The 16,399-nt window shown below is 37.8% G+C and overlaps 1 protein-coding gene across 1 annotated transcript; it reads left to right on the plus strand.

Moving 5' to 3' along the window:
• Positions 1-671: 671 nt before the first annotated feature.
• dpp7 (dipeptidyl-peptidase 7) lies at positions 672-16,357 on the plus strand. The gene is made up of 13 exons (XM_026342710.1): positions 672-854; positions 1,091-1,217; positions 1,301-1,440; positions 4,488-4,651; positions 5,584-5,719; positions 5,929-6,010; positions 7,335-7,501; positions 10,038-10,098; positions 10,336-10,454; positions 13,206-13,362; positions 15,110-15,174; positions 15,243-15,313; positions 15,391-16,357. Exons 1-13 carry the CDS (start codon positions 717-719, stop codon positions 15,500-15,502), a joined length of 1,539 nt encoding a protein of 512 aa, XP_026198495.1. The 5' UTR covers positions 672-716; the 3' UTR covers positions 15,503-16,357.
• Positions 16,358-16,399: the final 42 nt, after the last annotated feature.

The raw sequence follows: 16,399 nt of genomic DNA on the forward strand, positions 1-16,399 counted from the left end.
AGAGTTACTGACATACTTTGAATGAGATCTATTCAGTTTGACCTTTGTTCTCAGTTTACAAGGAACATTTCAGATAAGGAAGTCAGGAAAAATTACTGCTTTCGAGAAGTCACAGCTCCTCAGTCATAAGGTAATATAGTATTGAATGGCCATGATGTTTTGAAATGAGAAAACAATTTAGTATTATGAAAGAATAAGCAACTGAACCAACCTGTTGCACAGGTTGTTCTTTGTAGTTAGTGGGCTGTCCTAAAGCCACAGAGAAGATAAGTGCTCTATGGCCCCTGCTGAATCCTTTCCTTAAGTAAAATACCAGTATGACAATGTATAACTGCTCCTGCACAAGTACAAGTTGTGTATTCAAAAGCCCCCTTTCACTTTAAGTGTCAGTGTCAGCTTCACTGTATGTTTTTGTGTTCTTACAGATACGAAAATATATCTCGCAATTACATTAAAATGTTTTTATGCTTTTTGATAAATGTATTTTTCACAGAATCATCTACTACAGCTGTTTAAACAACAATTTCCTTAAGGGGATTAATAAAGTGAATCCTTATTATTGTTTTTGTTATTTTCTGGTTCATTGTCTTAACTGTTTGGACTACAAGGAATAAATTTGGATTTTACAAGGCGTACTTAAACGGACCACCAGGCATACCATCATGTGATACGTGCACTTAGCGCAGGCGCGGCTGACCTAGAGTGGAGTACAGCGGATGGAAGTGGATGCGTCTCTGTATTGGACTTTGACGCGTTCTCTCTGTAACATGAAGAAGATATTATCTTTTGTTACAGTGACAGTAGCACTTTTCTCTGCTGAGCTGCTGCAAGCTTTGCCACACAGCTATTTTCAGGTAACATTTAATTTTCGATGGTTGCTGCGTTTAGTTCCGCTTTAAGAAACTTTAGCCACGCCTTTTTATATGATGAAAAATGTTTGCTTCTCGTCCTTCAACAAAACGTCTATTTGAGTGATCTAATCGTTAATCAGTTTGTGTTTTGTGTAGCCTATCATATAATGTATGTGTCTGGTGTAGGCTAAATGTTTCATGCAAATTAAATTACAATCTTATTTTATTTATATTTCTAGTCACAAAAACATCAAATATACAAAACAGAACCCCAGTTCACAGAGAAGTATTTCACTCAGACTCTGGATCACTTCAACTTTAACAGCATGGGAAATGGGACATTCAGTCAGCGTTACCTGATCACAGGTAACACCATTGTCTCTTAATAAATGTGATTTTTAAGTGTGTGCACAAATTGCTTATTTTGTTGTGTTTTCATTTGCCTTTAGATAAGCACTGGAAGAAAGGCTATGGACCTATTTTCTTCTACACAGGCAATGAGGGAGACATCTGGGAATTCGCACTCAACTCTGGATTCATCACTGAATTGGCTGCACAGCACAGAGCACTGGTCATATTTGCTGAACATGTAAGAACACAGTGATAGAAATGATGAAACAATGCTGAAAATGTCATACAATTGTTGCTTAAACAGTTACACATGATTAGAGTTAGCAGATCATGTGACAAAGGCAAGGGGAAATGCATGGTTAAACTTTGTCTTAGATGTTCAGTTGACTTTTAAGTCTCTCATCCTTTTAAGGCTATGAAACTTTGATCATTAAAAAATCTGGTAAGCTGGTGTAATTGTGAAAATTATGGTTTGGGGAAATCTCTATATTAATTTCTCTATAATGAAATATGATATAACATTATATCATATCTAATTATATCATCCAAGTAACATAAACCCACAAACAACAAAAGTGGAGAAACAAATAACAAGAAATCAAACAAAAACATAAAAAATCCTCATAAGGAAGGGGATTAGACACTGAGTGGAAATTGTTATCACTTTATCATAAGTAAACATAGTTAGAAAATCACTTTTTCTTCATCTCTTTATTCAACTTTTTTTGTCAAGGCAATTACAACAGCAGTTTGACTGCTGTACTTGATGAGATTTTAGGCCTGTGTAGACTCAAAGAGATGAAACTAGAGTTTAATGGAAATATGCTGCTTTTATTTTAGCACTGTAAAATTTAGCCTTCATTCTTTCTCCTTTGCCTTTTCACTCATCTTGAATAAAGATCTGAAATGAGTATAAACTCATGACACGTAATTTACACGTAAATTGTTTTTACTATATTTTTTAATTTAAAAAAATTGCAGTTAAAATAACCCATGACCAGTAATAGTCCTACATATAAATTACAATTAAAAGTGCAAGTAAAAGTTTATAAGTTACTACAACTAGTATAAAAACTGAAAGTTTTCATAAAGCTGCCGATGGTTTAATATTATATGCAAATGTTTTAGGTGTTGTTTATGTCACTTTGATTTTTAAGTTATTTTTGGGCTTTGATGTCAGAAGATTCTGAATTTATTTTTTAATATTCAGATTTTATTCTCAGTTTTTTTTGTTTTTTTAATGTAGCACTAAAATATTGTTTTAATCAAATACAATTTAATTGAATGTAATCACTGTAAAAAAAAAAAACAAAAAACAAAAAAAACAAAAACTTTATTACTGGCTACAAGTGCACAGCCTAATTCCTATATAATAATAGGGCTTCACATACACGGTCCGTTGAAATAAAAAGTCACCACATGGATTTTACTAAGCAAATAGGAAAGAGCCTCCCACTGAATAATTACTGCATGACCCTAACTTATGCAGTAAGCAGCTTCTCATTTCAATAACCATGTCGGAAGAGACATCCTATGGAAAATATGTTAATCTGTTTCAGAAAGGTCAAATTATTGGCATGCATCAAGCAAAGAAAATGGCTAAGGAGAATGCTGAAACTACTAAAACTGGGTCCGAACTGTGCGGAGAGCATCAGGGTAAGGCGAGAAGCACATAAAGTACACCCATTATGCCTAGTGCATACTGTATAAGCCTGTGGGGGCAGTGCTATGGTCTTGGGTGGCTGCAGTTGGTCAGGATTAGGTTCAACAAGGTTATGTGATCAAAGAATGAGGTCAGCTGACTACCTGAATTTACTGAATGACCAGGTTATTACATCGATAGATTTTTTCTTTCGTGATGCCACAGGCATATTTCAAGATGACAGTGCTAGATTCATCAGTTTTAAAATTCTGAAACAGTGGTTCAGGAACATGACATGTCATTTTCACACGTGGATTGGCCACCACAGAGTCCAGACCTTAACCCCATTAAGGAACTTTGGGACGTGCTAGAGAAGACTTTGCGCAGTTCTTCGACTCTCCCATCATTAATCCTACTAAGATCTTGGCGAAAAATGAATGCAACTCTGGACGGGAATAAATTTTGAGACAAATGCATGCTGTAATAAAAGCTAAATGCAAACAAAAGAGCAAACGATTTCAAAAACCCACTTAAGACTTGAGAGGTAGCCAAAAAATAAATTATTTGTTATATTTGTAATGTAATTGGGGCTCAATAGGTAGAGCAGTTGTCTCCCAATCACAGGATTGGTGGTTCGATTCCCGGCTGCCACATCACATGCCAAAGTGTCCTTGGGCAAGATACTGAACCCCTAGTTGCGCCCGGTGAGTCAGGTCAGCTGCATAGCAGCTCTGCCATCGGTGTGTGAATGTGTGTGTACTTGTGCGTATGAATGGGTGAATGAGACGCAGTGTAAAGCGCTTTGAGTACCAGCTAGGTAGAAAAGCGCTATACAAGTGCAGACCATTTACCATTTAATTTGTATACTTGTATAGTTTTTTTTAACTAATGCATAAATTATGATGCTATATCTCCTGAATTAATGCTTGATATATCACATAGCTCATTAGTTTACATACATTCATTGTCAGTGTTAAAAGACACTCATTACAGCTGATTAATCATCAGTGAAGGAAAATTAATTGACAGTTACTTCAAAATTATATTACCATACCCCCTAATTTGTTGCATTTTATGTTTTTTTACATTCATTTGTCATAAAATTGGATGTGAAATTCAACCAAATAGTAAGCCTAAAGTAATAACAACAGATTATGATATTTCATGTCTTTATAAAAAAAAAACATAAAAACCTCATAGTGCTAGTGAAAAAAGTAGGTGAACCCTTTAAATAATGACCTCAAAAAAGCTAATTGGAGTAAGGTGTTCGCATAAGTTTTGAAAATGTGTTTGTAGGTGTGGGTTACAATGGTTAACATACTTTTTCCACTATTCCTATGAGGTTTTTATGGTTGTTTTCAATAAAGACATGACAGATCAGAATCTTTTTGGTGTTATAATTATGCACATCGTATTTGTTAATACTTTTGAGTTAGATGAAGATCAGATCACGTTTTATGACACATTCATGCAGAAAACCATGAAATTGCAAAAGGTTCACATACTTTTTCTTGCCACTGTATTTCCTTAATAGTCATACAAGACTGATAATAATGGAATACCTTGATTCACCTCCTTAGTACAGGAGCATAATATTTGACTTGAAGATCTTTGTCTCCCACTCTCCAACTTCCTTCTTTTAGAGATACTATGGCAGATCTTTGCCATTTGGCAAAGACTCCTTCAACATCCCTCAGATCAGCCTGCTGACAGTGGAGCAGGCCTTGGCTGACTACAGTGTAATGATCACTGAGCTGAAGCAGCAGCTGGCAGCCACAGACTGTCCTGTTATTGTGTTTGGTGGCAGGTAGGTTCCACCTGAGCGACTGTTTGTGGTGTTTTTTTTTTTTTTTTTTTGGTGACTGACCAGTCCAAAACTGTTTTTCCTTGAAGCTTTTCTCTGTCATTATATGCCCTTAAAAAAGGAATTTTAGACTGCCTTTTTTTCAGTCATTCAGTATGCAACAATTGTTTGCAGAAGGATGTTTCGTTGCAAAGGCCTAACACAGAATTAAAAATGTATAGGTATTTAGAAATATCAAATATTTACAGCAGCAAAAGAAATATACTCTAAAAATATAAAAAGTATAAAGATATTTGTGTAGTAATAATGTTTTGTCGAGTCTCAAGGTCTGACCGGTTTGTGGCTGCTGGATTCACTTCAAGACAGATTAAAGTTGGGCAGATTCTGACTGTCTGTGACTTAAACCTGGGTGTCAGTCAAAGTTTGAAGCTTTACATGTTACAAACACCAAGTGTTTGTTTACAAGGTTAGCTTGTTGCATGTAGTCACATTAGATACACAGTAATGCTACACTGCTAATGTGACTAACATTGATGAATGATCTCACATCATTAAAACTTATTGCAGCTGTGTCTGCTGCTATCATAGAATCTGAGTGATCCTGCTTCTGTGTCTTCTGTGCTTCCTCTTAAAAACCCTCATCAGGATAAGCTAAAGATAATAGAAGGATAATTTGCCATCAAAGTTTACATTAAAGTTTCTATAGTAAGCAGCTTCAGAATCTTTGACCCAACCAAATTGTTGAATTGCCCTCAGATCCCTTCAGGCAATTATATAGCCATGATGCAATCACAAGTTACCAGTTGCTCACTTGTATAATTCACTCCATCTTATGCCAGACAAGAAACAAGATTCCTTGTAAAATCTCAAAAACTGAATTCCTAAATATAATTTCTCAGTTTTTCTGGTTATACTGTGTCCTTTCATCTCTGCAGTTATGGAGGAATGCTGTCAGTCTATATGAGACTCAAGTATCCCAACATTGTGGCTGGAGCTCTGGCTGCCAGTGCCCCCATACTGTCCACTGCTGGGCTTGTGGACTCTAGGCAGTTTTTTCATGATGTTACAGCTGTAAGTGCATGGAGGATTAGGTAGAACATTGTTCCTAACCTGCTAAAACATACCTTAATATTGCAAATTATTTGAATTTGATACAAATATTACATTTTTTGTAACTCTAAAACGTATGCAGTGGAAACAGTTGCTACAATAGTAAATAAAATGTGAATTCACCTGCACAGGGTAGTTACAGTAATAGCCTTTGTTAATCTTTCTTTAAGGATTTCGAGAGTATTGCTCCTGAATGCAGAAAAGCTGTGAGAGGAGCTTTCCATCTGTTAAAAGAATTGGCTGAATTCCAAGGTAAATCTCGATGCTAATGTTTTTACTGAGCAAAAGATACAGAAACATACAATAGAAACATTTGATTATATTGTGTTATCTGGAAGTTGAATCATGGCAACCAGACTTCCTTTGTGTTAGGTCAAAATGTTTCACGACTTCACAATCCAATTAGCTTCTTCAGTCTTAGGATAATTGATTAGAGACCTCAAACTTATCCAGCTGGAGGATAAGGTCCTTAAAAACCTCAATAACATGATGTTTAATTATATTGTTACCCTTAATGAAATAGCATTGGCCTCAAGTAATCCTGTAAAGAGTGTTGGAGTTATCTTTGACAAGAATATCTCCTTCACCCAATGCATAAAAGAAACTGCCTTCCTCCACCTGATGGAAAAACTAGTCTATGTAGTTGTTACTTCAAGACTGGACAACTGTAATTTACTATTATTAGGATGTTTCAATAACTTATTAAAAAGCCTCCAGTTAATCCAAATTACTGCAGCCAGTGTTATGACTGAAATTAGCAAGAGGTATCATATTTCTCCTACATTAGCTTCTCTCCACTGGCTTAATGTAAAATCCAGAATAGAATTTAAAATCCTTCTCCTCACATGTATGGCATAGAATAATCAAGCTATGTCATATCTTAAAGACATTTTACTTAGTACTCATTGTACCATATTATATCAGCACAACCCTCAGAGTGCAGGCCTACTTGTGGTTTCTAGAGCTTCCAAATGTAGATTAGGAGGCAGAGCCTTTAGCTATCAAGCGCGTCTCTTGTGGAAACATGAACTAGACTTAAAAACTTGCCTGTCTGATAAAAGCTTATAGTTAGAGCAGGCTAAGGTCACTCTGAACCATCTCTTATTTATGCTGCTATTGTCTGTTGGGAGGCCTCCATTGATACACTGAGCTCCTCTCCTCTCTCCACTTATATGCCACCATTGCTCCTTATGACTCATCCTACCAACATGCCCGGTGCTTTTGCTGCTTCCTATTGTTTTTATGTTGTCTGCTGTCCTTTTCTCTCTCCTCTTTCCACTAACCCCAACCGGTCGTGGCAGATGGCTGCCCACCCTGAGCCTGGTTCTGCTTGAGGTTTCTTCTCTTAAGGATTTCTTTCCTGTCCACTGTCACGTAGTGCTTCTCAAGTGTCCTCTCCTATATAGTTTTGTATACAGTTATATTTTGTAAGGTCTTAAACCTAAAACTGTAAAGTGCCTTGAAATCACTGTTGTGATTTGGCGCTATATAAATAAACTGAATTGAAATGGATTGAATTAAAAAGAGAAGATTTTAAACGTACTGAAGGAACTGAAACCACTGCTGTTGTTACCAGATTACGATCGTATCCAGTCAGAGTTTGCTCTGTGTAAGTCACCATCGTCTGCTCAGGACATCCATCAGCTAAATGGCCTGCTGAGGAATGCTTTCACTGTGATGGCCATGCTGGATTACCCCTATAGCACTCACTTTATGGGCAGCATGCCTGCCAACCCTGTGAAGGTATGTAATTTCCCTAAGGGGGTCAATAAAGTATTCATTATTATAAACAAACTATAAATCAGTAGTATGAAATGCTGTCTATAAGTGAGCAACTTTGCACACAGAATACAACTAATCTTAGTACACCTTAACAGCAGTACTTTCGAGTTTTGAAAGGCCCTGGGGATGCAGAGATGTCATCTCCCACATTGGCAGTGTACAGCTTCCTTGAGAAAATGCTTATTTCACTCTGTTAAACAGTCAAATACAAAATCTTTTCACAGTACTTGAACCTTGGTGGCTAAGAATGTGAAAAAATAAAGAGAGGACTGCTCCAGCACAGACATGTATTGGCAAAGCTAACACCAGCCCAAATCTAAGTGAAGCAGCAAGTTTAACGAAAGTTCTGGGGCAGGTATGGGACATCATAAATCAACAATTAATTTATAGTAAATCCAACAAAACCAAAAGACAGCTTCTATGCAAAGAATGGAGAAAGAAAAGATATACGTAATTATAATTTTTTTTTTTTTGTCACACTTCGGGATCCGGACCCTGTCCCATACGGACCCGGAGCTACAGACCAAACCAAATGTTTTGATTCCAAATCTAGCGGGGCACCTTAATTTTAATCGGCAAGGCTATGGACGCGAGACCGCATTGGCCAATTGAATGCAAGTTAAGCCATCCCACGTGACTTCACTTAGCCAATCGATTCTGTAGATCACAGGCAGTAAATTTAGAGACTCAACAGTAGATGAGAGAAAGTTCAAGGTTGGAAAGGAATTAAGAGAGATAGAGATATAGACGACAGAGAGGAGAGATACAGACGACAGAAAGGGAGCGATACAGACGACAGAGAGGAGAGAGATACAGACGACAGAGAGGAGAGAGGGAGAGATACAGAGGAGAGAGAGGAGAGATACAGACAACAGAGAGGAGAGGAGAGAGATACAGACGATGGAGAGGAGAGACACAGATGACAGAGAGGAGACAGATACAGACGACAGAGAGGAAGACAGAGAGGGAGAGATACAGACGACACTGAGGAGAGAGATACAGACGACAGAGAGGGAGAGATACAGACGACAGAGAGGGAGAGATACAGACGACAGAGAGGAGAGATACAGACGACAGAGAGGAGAGATACAGACGACAGAGAGGAGAGAGATACAGACGACAGAGAGGAGAAATACAGACGACAGAGAGGAGAGAGATACAGACGACAGAGAGGAGAGAGATACAGACGACAGAGAGGAGAGAGATACAGACGACAGAGAGGAGAGAGATACAGACGACAGAGAGGAGAGAGATACAGACGACAGAGAGGAGAGAGATACAGACGACAGAGAGGAGAGAGATACAGACGACAGAGAGGAGAGATACAGACGACAGAGAGGAGAGAGATACAGACGACAGAGAGGAGAGAGAGGAGAGAGATACAGACGACAGAGAGGAGAGAGATACAGACGACAGAGAGGGAGAGATACAGACGACAGAGAGGAGAAATTTGATAAAAGGATGGTGAGACAGCAAAGAGTTTTTAATTTTGAATAGACAGACTCCTTTTTGGTCATATTACCCACTGGGAGCACATATCAGAGACAGCAGTGTGTCTGATATGTTCAGAAACTGTCTTGTCAAACGGCATTATGAGACAAAACACAAAGGTTTTGAACACACATACCCACTCAAATCTCAAGTGCAATCACAGAAAGTTGCTAGTCTCAGAGCCCAGTATGACCAGTCCACCAGGATCTTGAGCCACATGCTCAGTTTCATGTTACATAACAATAAATTTTTCAAAAGGTTTTTGAATTATACTGAATTAATTTGATTTGACTGTCAGGTATTGATTACATGCAGGGTACTTGATAATATTTTGCGGTAAATAGTTAGACATTATAATCTTCTGGACCTTTGCTTCCAAATATATTGTGTAACTGGACCTCTTTAAATTTTAGTTGAATACCCCTGATTTAGATCATCAAACAAATTTTACTTTTACACAAAGATAACCCACAACCGGTTGTGTCACCCTTGGCAACAACAACAGCAATTAACTGTTTGCAATAACTGTGACAAATGTAACAAAGGCAAGTTCAGTATGTCAGATAGAATTGTTTAATTCAGATGCTGGTAGTAGAATCATTTAATGCATGCATTGCTTCATATTTAGCTTTATTCTTTAAAACAAAACGAGAAAAAGAAGAAGAGGTGATTATATCTGAGCAAGAATGAAAAGCAGTATGAAGAAACCACTAAAAGTGTACTAGCTCATTGCAATGGAGGGTGTTTGGTTGGAAAAACTTTATAAGGTTTTATATGATACCTTCACGTCCCATTATGATGGTAACACTCCTGTTTGCTGAAGAAACTGTGGAGCAAACCAGTACCATATTTTCTGAGAGTGCCTTTTATTAAACACTGTCAGAGAAGTATATGCCGTGCCAAACAAGACATTATAAAAGTGAAAGTGCAGTCATATATTGGATGTTTTTGGTAGAAAAGAAAAAAAAACATTGAATTGAATAGCAAACATGACTTTGTTTTCCAGGTGGCCTGTGACACCATGATGAGTGGCTCTAACCTGCTAGTTAATCTTAGGAACACTGCAGGTAAAAAAAGAGAGACTGTATCTGATATAAAACAGTTTAGAATTTAGTGTGTATTTCCAAAGTGATGGCTTAATCTAATCGTAATTAACATTAAGTTCACAAAATGATGGAGAAGCATTAATGTTTTAACTGGGAAGTTTTAATCTAGAATAAAACCTGATAGTATAGAGTAGCTACCTGGTCTCCATTACACATGATAGATACAGAACTGTAACCTCTATGCATTTTATCCTGCAGGAATTGTGTACAATGCTACTGGGGTGCTGACCTGTTTCGACCTGTACAGTCTGTATTTGGAGTGTGCTGATCCCACTGGTTGTGGACTGGGCTTCAACAGCATGGCGTGGGACTACCAGGTACTCCTAACATCCTCCCACACACAGCACAACATGTAGTATTTGTGTGCAATTGTGGAAAATTATTTTCTCTAGCTAGTTTACTTAGCTATATGACTCTTACTGAATTTGCTGGAGACTTGAATACCTCTGGATACAACACCTGAAATTGTGCTAAAGTAAGTTTTATGTATTTCGTCTTTACTTAAATGTTTTCATTTTCTGCCACTTACTTCCTTAACTTTACTATTATCATATTTTTGTAGTTTAAATACTTGTCAGATTTTATTAATCCCTGTTGTGAAATACTCGAGCTGCCCTGCAGTATTTAAAGACATTTGAATGACTTTACATATGTTTAAATACCAAGGCTCTGATTTTACTAAAGGTTTGCATGTACTAAATCATGCTCAAACTTCATAGCACCTGCAAAAAACAGCAAGAGCTGATCAACTAAGGGTGCACAATGAAGACTGCATTTTTGAAATGAACAAATTAGAACACACTGTTGATTTTGCAACTTTGCCTTCATAAATATGTGAGGTGCCCAAATGTGTAAAATACAGGGAGGAGAACACATATGGTGATTTTTCAAGCTTAAGTGTCATTTGTAGTGACTGCGCCTTAATTTATTACCTTTTTAAAGGCAGGAGCAGTCTGCTTGCACACAAGAGAAAGGAGGAATTAAATAATGTGTCAAAAACTTGCATTAATGCTCCAGTTTTAGAGCTGTTGGGTGAGCTATGGGACCCCTCAACCAAAGACTGAGCATCAAACTCATATTAAAAACACCTCATCATGTCTTAACATTTGACGCATCCAGAGCAAAATGTGAGAATTTATTTTTCCCTGACAGTTTTGGACCAAGGGCCCAATTCTCCACAAAACAAGTTGTATTTGAATCAGCTAGTCATAGTAAAGAACCTAACCCGAAAACCAAAACACAACTCACCTGAAGGACACTGTTTTCTGTTTTTTTTCTGCATCTCCACTAAAAGTAAGTTATACATTTGACTCATTAGAAGAAGATCTGTACATATGTGTGCATGGGCTTGTTATGTCCCCGATGTGATCTGTTGACTGAATGTGGCCAACATGAGTGTCATGCAATTGCTGATTTATTATATGACTCTTACTGAATTTGCTGGAGACTTGAATACCTCTGGATTAAATTTCTTAATGTCCGACATCGGTAAATCATACAAAATCGTCATTTAAATTCAACCACCTCTACCTTGTTTGCACGTTTTCTTAGTAAACCACATGCAAAATGTCCACAAACAAACATGATTTTTCAAGATTGTGCGCACAATTTGGAAGTTGCTATTTGAAATCTTATTAAATCAGGGTCCAGGTGTTAAATGTGTTCCAGCTTCATTGTTACCAGTTGGAAAATTAAAGTGATGAACACTTGCATCAATAACTATAATCCAATTGTATACACTGCTCAAAAAATTTAAGGAACAGTTTTTTTTTTTATCAGAGTTTAGCATAAAGTCACTTTTGGGATATTGATCTGGTCATTTAAGTAGCAGAGAAAATTGCTAATGAGTTTCAACTGCTTTGGTGTACTAGAGGAGTAATAGAGGAGGAACAATGAGAGAACCCTCAAAACAGGAATGGTTTTACAGGTGGAGGTCACTGACATTTTTCCCTCCTCATACTGACCATGAAGAAGATTCTAGGAGACACACAGTTACTCTATGTAACTGCTGGATAAGGCCGTAGAAGGTCCTTAACCTGTCTCACGTCTGCTCCTTTGTTCAAGGATAAATAGGATTAGCACTGCCAGAGCCAGTTACATCCAGCAGGCCACTGGTTTGACCAAACACTCAAAAAACAGACTTCATGATCCTAAGAGCCCGACATCCTCTTGCGGGCCCTGTCCTCACTGCCCAGCACCATGAAACTTGATTAGCATTTGCCATAGAACACCAGAATTGTAACACTGTGCCACTGTACTTTTCATAGATGAGAGCAGTTTGGCCCTAAACATGACAAATGGGGTTCCTCCTGGGGAACCTTACAACATGACAACAATGTAATTCAATTCAATTCAATTCAATTTTATTTGTATAGCGCTTTTTACAATTGACATTGTCACAAAGCAGCTTTACACAACTAAAGTAACTATGGAATATGGTGAGGGTATGCAGACATTCCTGGAAGATGAAGGAATTGATACCATTGACTGGCCCCCACACTTGCCTGACCTAAATCCATTGCAGCACCTCTAGAACGTTATGTATCTGTCCATCTAACACTGACGGGCTACACTGTCTGGGAGCTCAGTGAGGCCCTGGTTCACATCTGGAGGGGGATACCTAAGGACACCATCCATCGTCTCATTAGGAGCATGCACCGATATTATCAGGCACACACACAAGCATGTGGGGCCCATACAAAGTACTGAGAAACCACTTTGACTTGCTGCAATGAAATTTCATCAAAATTTAATAACTTAAAACATAATTTTTCACTTTGATTTTTGGGGTGTCATTGAAGGTTAATAATATTAATTTCCATCAAGGAATGTGGCATCCTTTCATTCCCCCATTGAGATCTGATTGTATTTATTCTATGGGATAAATTACCCATTTTGCAAAAAGAGTCCTTTTTGGCATTTTCTTAAGCAACATATACATACAGGACCTTAAGTATTTCTACAACATGGTATTATTTTTACTTAAGTACTTGTTCCACCAATGTCTGTATCAATGGTGCTTCACCTCAAAAATGGTTGATTAAAAATGATTATACTTCTGGTTGCAGGCATGCACTGAGATCAATCTGTGCTATGAGAGCAACAATGTGACGGACATGTTTCCTCCTATGCCTTTCACTGAGAGAGACCGTGAGCTCCATTGCTCCCAACGCTGGGCTGTGGTTCCACGACCAGACTGGCTCAAAACCCAGTTCTGGGGTGACGGTGAGCACTCAATACTAATAGACAAACCAGACTGTCCTGAAGTGTTTGATGCTAATTTGATACTTTGAATGAGCAAATCGTAAGATGGCCTGTGACATCTGGATGTGGACACATTCTTTTATAAATAATAAATAAACTAAATTATTATGTCCTTAGCTGTAGTCGGCAATTCTCCGGTAAACTCGATACAGAGTACGCTGATTTTTTTACTTTGCACTTGGTATCTTTCATTTGACCACTTTTAGGGAGGGGTGGTCACATCGGAGTTTGTCCGATGTGACTGGTTGCATGGATGCTAATGATTGTCAACAGAAAAGGAGGGGGCGCTTGATAGTCTCGATTGATGGGCTAATAAAACATTCTGGGATTTGCACTATTAGCGGTGTATGCACTATTTACTGAGGCTGAGATGATCTTGTGGGCCAAATATAATTACATGGCCTGAGTTTGACACGTCTGATCTAAGCTAATTATGGGTACCTTTAGCTGTTTCAAATTATTATATTGTTTGAGGGACACCAGGCACGAGACAGCTCTCTGACACTGAGCAGTCCTGCATTCTGTCAGACGCAGCAAAGCAGCCCCAAAACATAATTGACCCTCCTCCATGTTTACAGATTTAAAAAAAAGTGGTGTGGTGTAGCCTATTTTCTATTTGTTGTATTATTTAGAATGTTGTGTTAAATCAAAAATCTGAAACATTTCCTGATTTTAATTTCTTTTTCTTTTGTTAGATTTACAATTGTAGGTTTATTTTCATGAAGGAGTATCAACAAATAATAGTCTGTATTGCTGAAAACTGCCCCCTTTAAGACTGCAACTGAAGAGTTTGTCAGAGGAACATTGCTAGTTAAGGAGATTCCCTCACACCTCTCTCAAACCACTTCTTCTCTGTCCTATATGTAAATCTCATTGTTCTTCAATGGGTGTCCTTTGTCCTTAGGATGAAGGTACACAGCTGAGTCAGGTCTTGAGGTGTTGCTCCTCCTCTGCTGTGCCATCCTCCTGTGTAACGGCTGTTTGGTTTCTCCTTTTGCGTTGGACCTGAGATTCTGGTTGCTTTGTTATTGTTTTTTCTGGAACAGGATGTTGCCTTGTTAAAGGCCCACCTGGGGTATCTACCAGTCTTGAGAGCTGTCTTGAGATGCCGTCTAGTCTAGTCTGCTGGCAGAGTTATGACTGTTACATTCTTCACATCCTCCCCTTCCATTGTTTCACCTAACAAGCCTAGGCCAGGGTTGGAATGAAACCAAACCTGGAGCATACATTTGTGGTCTCTAACCAACTATCTTCTCACTGAAGAAGCTTCTTGGAAGAGAAGTAAAACATTTCAACCTACCAAGAAGGAATTCCAGTTGCCACGAGTTCCAGATAACTTCACCTGGATAACTGAGTATCTTCACTGCCCTAAGTAGTGTGACAAAAGCTCATATGGTTTTTAATATAATGAACAAATGAGTAGAAACAACCATACACTATACTGTATTAGCTAAGTCAAATGAAAAAAAAAAAGGCAAATACAGAGAAGAGCTGGGACAAGGTATTCCAGATCAGAGCTTGCAACATCATTCTTATCTGTCCTTTTAGAATATTCACTTGAGTTACCTCTATATGTTGTTATAAAAGCAGCTTAAAATTGGCAAGGTTTTTCAAAATTAGTCTTAAATATTTTTTTATATTACTATTTCAAATGTTGGAATGAAACTGTTGTTTTTGTTTCCATTGAGCTGTCCTCATGTATTCACAGGTATCTCCTCAGCCAGCAACATTATTTTCTCCAATGGAGATCTTGATCCATGGGCAAATGGAGGGGTAAGAGATGCATTTCAGCGATAAAGTCACTATTGTCAGTCTGAGTTAATCAGCTCTCTGCTCTGTAGGTGCGCAAGTCCTTTAGTTCTTCACTGATAGCTATCAACATTTCCGGTGGAGCTCATCATCTGGATCTAAGGTATATGAAGCTCACCCTACCACAGTCACTCTTCATAACTCAGAAACCAATATCTAATCTTTTGTTGTTTTCTACAGAAGCTCGAATGATGCTGACCCAGTGTCAGTCATTAATGCCAGGAAGAGAGAAGCAGATATCATTTCACAGTGGATAAAGATGGACAGGACCAGATTACAACAGTTACCTTAGGGCAGACTTCGTTTCAGAATCAAAGATATGGAAAACCAGTTATTTTGGCTCAAATCAAAATGGACAAAAACAAATGCAGCAAAATACAGGTTCTCATCAAAACTAGGTTTAGTCCACCTCTGTGTCTCAATTCTGTTCTGCATGCCAAATGTAGTAAAAGGCCAGCGATTGTAGTGTTCTCAAACTGGAAAAGAGCTAAGTATATCAATGCAGGTCTGCATTGTTTCACAATTTTGAACATTTGAAATGTTTTCAAGTCAGCAGTTATTAACTTGGTGAGGAGGTGTGGTTGACCCTGTTGTTATTACAGAATATATTATAAGCTTGTTGCTGGACAGTCTTGTAGTAACAGAGTTGATTTAGATGTAGTCCACACTGAAAACAGTCACTCTGTTAAAATTTGACATGCTATTTTAGAGCAATATAGCTTCATTTTCTGATGGTGTAATGATGTGGTTGTGTCATCTATAATTAAATTGACCACAAACATTATCTCTAAATATACTGTGTGTTATCTCACTGTCATTCAGTGTTTGGAAAATATTTCTCCCATCACTTTGTCCTTCTTAGGAGTACTAGGTCTAGGACTTTTAACAGTTTTTCTCCTTAGGACTATTTTTAAGGGCTGAGGTACTTTGTGAATAATTTTTAGCCCCAGGATTTAACTTTATATGTGAAAGATAATTTTGTAAAATGTAATGCAGTACAGATGCACTGCTTTTATACTTTACAATTGTATTCATGTGATACTATGTGATTACAGCTGACTGTTTGGCAGTGATGATGATAATTTGTAAATCGCTGTAAATGTGGATCACAGCAATGACTAACTAAAAAAATTAATGTGTTGATGAAGAATACCATCAGTCTTTCCTGACAGAGGTCACTTTGAAGAAA

The sequence above is a fragment of the Anabas testudineus genome, chromosome 9 (genome assembly GCF_900324465.2).
Source record: "Anabas testudineus chromosome 9, fAnaTes1.2, whole genome shotgun sequence".
In the NCBI taxonomy this organism is placed as follows: domain Eukaryota; kingdom Metazoa; phylum Chordata; class Actinopteri; order Anabantiformes; family Anabantidae; genus Anabas; species Anabas testudineus.